The 9,056-nt window shown below is 35.2% G+C and overlaps 1 protein-coding gene across 3 annotated transcripts; it reads left to right on the top strand.

Annotated features, from left to right (window-relative positions):
* The first annotated feature begins 2,454 nt into the window (after positions 1–2,454).
* Positions 2,455–7,319, top strand: LOC131069449 (probable xyloglucan endotransglucosylase/hydrolase protein 33). Of its 3 annotated transcripts, none has more exons than XM_058004875.2 (5): positions 2,455–2,767; positions 3,327–3,711; positions 4,960–5,060; positions 5,196–5,404; positions 6,554–7,319. In XM_058004875.2, exons 2-5 carry the CDS (start codon positions 3,474–3,476, stop codon positions 7,137–7,139), a joined length of 1,134 nt encoding a protein of 377 aa, XP_057860858.1. In that variant the 5' UTR covers positions 2,455–2,767; positions 3,327–3,473; the 3' UTR covers positions 7,140–7,319. The 3 variants fall into 3 exon arrangements, with proteins under 3 accessions (XP_057860858.1, XP_057860857.1, XP_057860856.1); XM_058004874.2 differs by having other exon boundaries at positions 2,455–3,051; positions 3,330–3,711; XM_058004873.2 differs by lacking the exon at positions 2,455–2,767 and adding an exon at positions 2,778–3,051.
* Positions 7,320–9,056: the final 1,737 nt, after the last annotated feature.

Raw genomic sequence — 9,056 nt, 5'->3', positions numbered from 1 at the left:
ACGTCTACAATTGGCATCATCATCTGAAGATTTTTTAAAGTGCAATGTCTCATCAATTTCTACATTAACACTTTCGACAATCCTCCACAACCTCTTGTTATAACATCTATATGTCTTGCTTCTTGTAGAATAGTCAAGAAATATACCTTCATTAGATCTTGAGTCAAACTTACCAGAGTTGTCTTCATCCCTTCTGATATAACATTTACTTCAAAATATTCTAAAATGTCTAACTAATGGAAGTCTACCTAAATATAATCTAGGTAGCTTAATTTGGCTCAACCTTGTTCTAGTCATCTCTTACACTATTATGCTCTTCCTCCACTGCTCCATTTTGTTGAGGAGTCCTTGTGACAAAGTATTGTCTTTACATTTAATGTTTCTCGCAAAACTCTAACAACTCATCAGAAGTAAACTCTTTGCCTCTATTAGATCTTAGACATTTGATAGTTTGACCAACCTCATTCTCTACCAAAGATTTAAATATTTTGAACTTCTCAAAAGATTTTTATTTTTCTTTCAAAAGAGTAACTAATGACATTCTAGTAAAATCACCAACAAGCATCATAAAATAACAATCACCTTGTAGATTCTTTGTTATCATTGGTTCACATAGATATGTATGAACCAACTCCAATGGCCTTATAGACGAATGCTCCTTTTTTCAAAAACTTTACTTTTGTTTTCTTTCCTTCTCAACATTCCATGCAAATAGTGTATGAGGGTTTTGTGATTTTAGTCACGTTTCTTATTGCTTCCTTTGAACTGGTCTTCACAAGATGATCAAAATTTATATGGCCCAACCTTATGTGTCATAACCAACTTTACTCTTTCTGTACTACAAGGCAATTCTTTCCATTGACCTCATTAAAATTATATATATATATCATTATTTGTCTTACTTCTTTCCACAACTAGCTCATTGGTGTTCATCTCTCTTATCTCACATCCGCTTGCATTGAATGAAAGACTATAGCCTTTGTCGCACATTTGACTTATGCTTAGAAGATTATATTTCAAACCTTCCACATATAAGACATCACATGTCTTAATTTTTCCACCATCAAGACTCAAAGTACCTTTTCTAGAAATCATTGTATAATGGTGGAAATAGGAGCCTTAGCCTAGGAATGACATTTTGTATACTACATCAAGTGAGTTTGAGCTAGTCCAATAAACAAGCAACAACTAGGCAAATTATGTAGATTATAGGAAGATCACATCAAGACATGCGTTCCATTTGGGTTCAAGAGCCATTTCATGTGCATCTATGAAACAACCCAAAAAATTTCTTTCCAAAGTAGAGCTAAGTATAGTAGAACAAATGTAACAAAATTTTAGGCTATTTGGCTTAGGAGGATCCAAATAGACTTGAAGGAAACACAATAAGATATACAACCATATGTTATGATAATGTGTCATTGATAGCCCTTGGAAGGAACCCAATTTTTTATGGATGAAGCACAAATATTGCAATTCACTATCATTTCATTAGGTAACTCATACAACATGGAGAAATCAAAGTTTAGTTTTGTATATTTAAATATAGCTCATAGATATTTTCACCAAGCCACTCTCAAAAGATAGTTTTGAACATCTAAGAAATAGTTTGGGCACTATGGATATAGTGGCAATAACTTTGGAGCCTTTATAATCAACTCCAAAATTCATATATAGTTAACTTCAAAATGCTTTAGAATGTTAGTTTTGGAGGTCATTTACAACACCTTTGAAAATACATAGTTTGACTTTGGAAATATGTAATGAATATGAAAAAGACCAAATCCAAGAGATCTTGGATAGGAAAAAGGACATTCCAAAAATTTATTTATTTGACACAAGGTTAGGTATTTCCAACATAATAGTCGCACCAATATTAAGCAATTAGTTGCAAGTCCTCTTCTTGATTAGTTTTATAGATTTGAATAATAACGCATACACATTTTCACCAAGTCAATCTCAAAAGATAGTTTTGAACACCTAAAAAGTGATTTAGACATTGTAGATATAAAGGACCTAGTAACCTTAGAGTCTTAAGACTCAGTTCTATAAGTCACATACAATTACCTTTAGAAAACTTCAGAATTTCAACTCTAAAACTCATACATAACAGCTCGAAAAATACATAATTTAACTTTAAAAAATATATAATGAACACGAAGAGACTAAATCCAATAAATCTTGAGTAGGAATAAAGGATATATCAGAAATTTATTTCTCACTCAAAGGTAGAGACTAAATCCAATAGATCTTGGGTAAGAATAAAGGACATATCAGGAATTTATTTCTCACTCAAGGTTAGGCATTTCCAATAAAGTGGCAACACTTACATCAAGAAATAAGTCTAGTTCTAAACCCTCTTACTGGTTAGTTTTGTTAGCAAATTTGAACTTACAGCTGCTAAAAAGATATTGTCAAAGGGAAGAACAAAAGTAGATGCAGTCTTTAATAGCTTGACGAATGTAGGCATGTGAAATGTTACTCTTGGCAGCAGAAAGAGTCACATTGGCAGCAGAAAGAGTCACAGACAATGTCTGTTGTTTCAGTATAAAGATAAAAGTTGTCACGTACAAAGTTGTAAAAGTTAGAAAGCACGTTACCCCATAAGGAAAACTGAGTGTGGGTGCCACAAAAATATGTACAAGGAAAGTCAGATCTATATTACTGTAATGGCAGCCGCATGCAATGATTCTAAAGACACTTATCTTCTATGGTTGGATTTGGTACTTTTTGTTTACTCCAGCTCACCTTTTATAGCTGTGTTCTGGTTGTCAACTTTCTGACTTTGAGTCTATCAGTTCTGATTCAGTTACTCCTTGATATATTTTTAAGACCCACCAGTCCATTCATTTCATGAGTTGTCTTCTGCAAATAGCTGGGAAACTTCATTATTCTCAACTACCTTGAATGAATGGATTACTTGGAACTGTGGAACTAACATGGGACAAAATAGTAGTAGTGTTTTTAGGTTGATGCTTGTTTTTAAGCACTATGTGGGGACTAAATGATATAAAAGCTTACAACTTGCAGCTTTCAAGATCTCTGTGAAAAGTGAGAGTTTTTATACTCCTGTTAATTTCAATAAATTTCTTGTCTTCTTATGTGTCTGCCATACTTATAATAAAATATGTCACAGTTGTATTGCATATCTCTACTTGTAAGGATTTTTTATTTCGTTTAGGATTTGCACCTCTGACACTAGATAGCTTAATTCTGCATGGTGGGGTAGTTTCCTTCAGTCTTCTGATTCTTTTTGTTTAGGAGTGAGCCTTAAACTCTTAATCATTTGGGGTTATGCTCATTGCTTACTAATATGAAATGTTCAGTAGGTTTTGAGGATCCCAAGATTTGAATACACTCCAAAAGAGCATGTTGGTCATATTCTACTTCTCCAACTTGGGTATTTTTGGATAACCTTTGCATCTGAGCAGTATCTGCTCTGTTCCAGACAGAGGAAAGAGAAACAATCAGATATGTCTCGTCTGTTTCTACATTTCTATCCCATGCTTTTTCAGCTGATTTTGTTTTCAATTACAGTACACTGTGGTCGACAAGAGGAACACTTGCGTCCTCCAGTTACACCCCATTTGACAGATCAGTTTTCTCATCTATCTTTCAAAGAGGGATACTCTGTTGTATGGGGAGGTCCAACAAATGTCCAGCAACTAAATGGTGGGAACCTTGTGAAGCTTATTCTCGACAAATCCTCAGGTACACTTTTTCTTACTTTATTCTATATTTGTTTGCTTTCCTTCTTAGTTAGCTTCACCCTACTCCCAATGGTAGCCTACCCGAAACTCTCTCTGTATTGATCTTTTGTGGAGAGTTGATAGATTGTAGTAGGATGTATGCTTTGCGGTCTCCATCTTGTTTGGTTTGTTGGAAACTAATGGAAGCAAAACTTGAGAAGTTCAAACTATATTGAACAAAAGCATATACCATCACTATACTTTCCCATTACAATATAGTCTAAGGCAAATAGGATGTCAAACATATTCATGTCAAGACTTCATACTGAAAGTTAATGTTCAGCATTAACTTGATTTGTATAAGTCGAATGAAAGTAAAAGATGGTCCATATTCCTCCTAGAGAAAGGAGTATCCACCGTGCACATTCTCATCAACTAATGAATATGAACTACTGCACATTCTTTAAACTTTGTCAGAAAAGGTTGGAAGAAGCCTGCAGGGTGGATATTCTCCCTCAGCATATATCAGTGCATGATAGGTAGCTATTCAGTTTTGAGATTATAGTCTTCAAGACATACAAACCGTAACCAATCTGAAAATGGGTCCTTTGAACTTTTAGTTAGTCCCGTCCTGTAAGCATAAACATGTAACTAAGGTCAGGAAATGACTAAGATATAACCTACTCTCTTGGGCAGTGTTTTAGTGGAATGACTGAAGTGGTCAGGCGGCTTTAACATTACATTCTAAGTTTGGATTTGTTTAGGTGACTCACTTGAAATTATATTAATTTCTTCATTAAGATCCACCTATTAACGTGACTTCATATGAAACATCTTATTATTGTATGTTATTTAAGTCAATTGGTTATTTAAGTCAAACCAACTGAAATATTAGTGATGATCCAAAGTCTGATCTTCATGTGGTAGTTGCAGTCTTTTACAGTGATAGTTACAGTCTTTTACTGGCTAGTGGCAGTTTTACAAGGTTTATGTGAAGTACCCACTTGAGGGTTCAAAAGGGATTCGCCTATTTTGAAATTTGAATTCCGTAAACATACGAAGAGAATTTCAGTAGATCGACAATCCCTAATATTTATATACACTGGTATACATTCATAGTATTTTTTAGGACATCCTGAAGAAATAGATATAGTCTGATCTTGATGTAAATATTTACTTCGTAAAATTGCTTGAATTGTCCCTTTTATAAATATGATTTGAATTCACTAAAATAGTGCCTATGCATCATCCTCTTCCTTGCATTGTAAAGGTTCAGGATTCATTTCACAAGATGATTTCTACTACGGATTCTTCAGCGCAGCCATCAAGCTTCCTGAGAACTACTCTGCAGGAATTGTTGTGGCATTTTATGTAAGCTCTCCATGATCATCAATTCCTTGTTTTTCCTCAATTATTTGAAAGAACTAGCTTACTCGTTTTCGACGTTACATGATTCTAGCAATATAAATTAATCCCATAATTTCTCTCTCGCTGTCACCTTCGCAGACTTCAAATTCAGACGTCTTCCCTCGTACACATGATGAATTAGACTTTGAATTCCTGGGTCATGCCAGGCGCAAACAGTGGGTTCTGCAGACCAATGTATATGGGAATGGAAGTGTTCACACGGGCCGAGAAGAGAGATTCCACCTCTGGTTCGATCCTGCAGCTGAATTCCATGAGTATAGCATTCTTTGGAACTACAACCATACTGTGTATGTACCATACTTTCTTTCCATGTTCTTTCTACTATTGTGATCTGTATGAGGTTATGGAGCAGGACATCCAAGAAACATAAATCTTGTTCAGTCAGATTGGATCAAACAGGCGACTTGAACAGCTAACGAGTTATGGATTTGACTCTATAAACCAACTTTATAATCCTATGTACATAATGTCATGTGCCTAGGCACATAAGAGAATCTTTGTAGGTTCCTACGGTCCAACTATGAACTCTACCGTCACTGGTACATATTACAGTCATACCTTGAGTCCCAAAGATAACACTTTTTTCCCATTGCTTACAATAACCAAAAAATGCCAAAATTTGAGTCTGCAAAATGAGTCCCTGTAATCCATACTTTCCACCATTAACTAGCAAGAAATACGTAATCAAACTTTACATTACTGTTTTATTTGTAATCTAATTGATAGGCAACAATGGGAGGAATTCAAATAATGTTGCACTAAGAAATGAAATACTATAATGTTACAATGCAAGATAACACAAGAATTATCTTGGAAAAAACCCTTTGAGGGGGTCTAAAGTTCAGTTGGTAGAGGCAGTGGCTCTCTATCATAGTGTATTGTCAAGACTAAAGCACAAAGTGTTATACAACCTACATCGTTATTTCAGCTTTCTTTTTCTCAGGGATCCAACATTCAATTCTTCTCCCCTTTGCTTTTGACTGTCAATTGATTTGTAGAGTTCTGGAAGACTGACTTTGTGTATAGTTATACAAAGCCTTCTACATGGAAACTGAAGAGACATGGTCACTGAAATGATTCAAATTCTGCTTGTTTCTAAAACTAGAACAAAATCATCACATTCAACAGGAACAGGAGGCAGTTTTGGAACCAGCCAATGTTTTGAAAACAGCCAGTGACAATTTTAAAATCACCACTGTGATAGTTTTTACCCTTCATCTTCCGAAGCCCATAACTTTTGTGTATGGACGCAAAATCAGGGGCCCTTCTTTTGAATTATGAGGAATGCAAATATATAAGCATATTCAACTTTTCATGTCATAAGGTATAATTTTTGGTCTGTAATATACTGAAGTTTATTTCCCCTTAAAAATTATCTTACTCCTAGATCCAATACAGGTCACCTGGACTCAATCAATTTCTTGTTTTGTAAACAGGTTTTTTGTGGACAATATCCCAATCAGGGAAATACAACATATCAAAGAATGGGGGGTGCAGTATCCTTCGAAGCCAATGTCTGTGTACTCAACTATTTGGGATGGATCAGACTGGGCCACTGAAGGAGGGAGGTATCCAGTTGATTACAGGTATGCACCATTTGTAGCATCTTACACCAACCTTGAACTTGATGGGTGTGTTTGGAATCCTACACAGCCCACCCCATTGTGTTCATACAGACCACAATCCACAAATCCCATTGATGGCCCAGAGTTCAAGTCCCTGGATGCCACGCAGCGAGCTGGAATGGACTGGGTAAGGAAGAGATTTATGACATATTCATACTGTCAAGATTCTTCAAGGTATCCCATTGCCCCACCTGAATGTCAAGGACAGAGAAAATCGAAGACAGGGCCTGGTCAGAACACTGAGTATAATAATGATCTTGGTACATTTGAGCAAGAGGAGCCTCCCACAATGACACGGTTTTCAAAGTATGGCAGAATGAAGTTTTCAGTACCTCCTTCTCAGAGAATGCCAGGGGTAGGCACTGGCATGGATAGGAGAGCCTATGGTTTATGGTGATTGATATTGTTTGGACTTTGGTCTATTCTTTCTTTGTAGAATTGTAAAAATAGAGATTGAATATATATATTATTTTAGCTCTAGTACCTGTTATATCTTGAATAACATGAAAGTTAGGAGTGTGTGCCTTTTGTCCTGCTTTAGACAGACATCACTTATGTATAGAGGAGAGTTTGGCTTATTTTTGTGGAGGCAGATTGCAGGTGCATTGGGGTACACACATAGAACACCACCGAATTCCAAGATAATATGTATGAACTAGCAAACAATAAATGAAGTTCAAGTGCTCATGGTAATCAAATTTTGCAAACGGTAACCAACATATAATAAAACTAAATAGATGTTGGCTTCTGTGTGGCAATGTCTTCTATGTCGCATTGGTATCTGCACGCTCTGCTCCCGTTCCAACACTTCAATTCGAAAATGGCAAAATCCTACAACAGTCAAATTCTTAGGTTGATATAACAATAGTATGGTCTAGATTTTTTGAAGTGTGGTCCTAGATGGAGTAGATGACCATATTATGGAGTTAAGTGGGAAAATGATTATTCAGTCATTAAGATGTGTCATGGTATCAATAATTGGATGTTACATAATTGAAGTTTTGATTTCTCATCAGTGTGGACTGCTGTTATTCATTTGAGACAATGGTACAGCAAACAAGCCACAAACAATCTTCATCGATGGGAAGTCAAAACTTTAGTTATGTAGCATCTAGCCATGGATGCCATGGTGCATTCTGATGGCTGGATAGCTGTTTCTAGTGTGTGCACCAATAGAGGAATTCTTAAATAGCTAAAAATGAGTTCTACGTGTCTAAAAAGAGTATGTCAATATGAAAGGTGTTAGATTAGTTTCTATTTTAATCCAATCGATTAAAAAAATATTGTGGACCTAATTTGGAGCTAAAAAATAGTTCTACATGTCTAAAATGAGTATGTCAATATGAAAGGTGTTAGATTAGTTTCTATTTTAATCCAATCGATTAAAAAAATATTGTGGACCTAATTTGACTATTAGAGGTGAATTAGGTTAGACTGGTTTCTATTTTAATCCAATCAATCAAATAAATATCATGGACTTGATTGCTAGAAGTGAATTAGGGTTTAAACATTGTCAAAGGATATGTTTGGATAGGAAAACTATGAGTTTGAATTCTTGGGACATGAATCATGTGTGTTCTTGCCTAGAGGATATGAGTGTGAGTGGACAAGGGCGTGGTGTGTTAATTTTTAGATAACAAAATAGTTGAGAATAATGGTGTACCAAAGGTTTTGATATATAAGTGTGCATTTTCATTCAATGTTGACTTATTAAAAAATGGTGCTAAAATGTGTGCACAATAAAAGGGGGAAAGTGTTAAATACACAGGTTAGATTAATTTCTGTTTTAATCCAAACAATCAAATAAATATTGTGGACTTAATTTGATTTTTAGAAGTGAATTACGGTTTAAACACTGTCAAACAACATGTTTGGATGGGAAAAATGCGACTTTGAATTCTTGGGACATGAATGTGTGTTCTTGCTCAAAGGATATGAGTATGAGTGGTCTTGTCTAGAGGATATAAGTGAGTAGTCTTGTCTAGAGGACAAGTGTGTGGTGTGTTAATGTTTAGATGGCAAAAGAGTTGAAAATAGCGATGTAACAAAGGTTTTGATATAAAAGGGCTCATTTTCATTCAAAGCTAATGTTTTGTGGATGTTTCTTGTTCTACCGGGGTCAAAATAGTTCAAATCATGCTTATTAAAAGATGGTACTAAAATGAGTGCACAACTAAAGGGGGGAAGTGTTAGATACACGGTTTTTAATTTAACCTTTTGCTCCAAATTTAGCATTACTATGAGCTACAATAAATCAAATATGCTTAAGTAATAATACAAATTTTATTGTACTTAATAAATAGAATACATGAAG

Source organism: Cryptomeria japonica, chromosome 5, assembly GCF_030272615.1.
Source record: "Cryptomeria japonica chromosome 5, Sugi_1.0, whole genome shotgun sequence".
NCBI classification, from domain to species: domain Eukaryota; kingdom Viridiplantae; phylum Streptophyta; class Pinopsida; order Cupressales; family Cupressaceae; genus Cryptomeria; species Cryptomeria japonica.
Note: the sequence above shows the minus strand (reverse complement) of the source record. Positions and strands in the feature narration are given on the sequence as shown.

Coding starts and splice junctions, on each gene's coding strand:
- LOC131069449 (XM_058004875.2), top strand. CDS start 3,474: ATGTCTCGTCTGTTTCTACATTTCTATCCCATGCTTTTTCAGCTGATT. Junction 3,712..4,959: donor TATTCTCGACAAATCCTCAG/GTACACTTTTTC, acceptor TGCATTGTAAAG/GTTCAGGATTCATTTCACAA. Junction 5,405..6,553: donor TGGAACTACAACCATACTGT/GTATGTACCATA, acceptor TTTTGTAAACAG/GTTTTTTGTGGACAATATCC.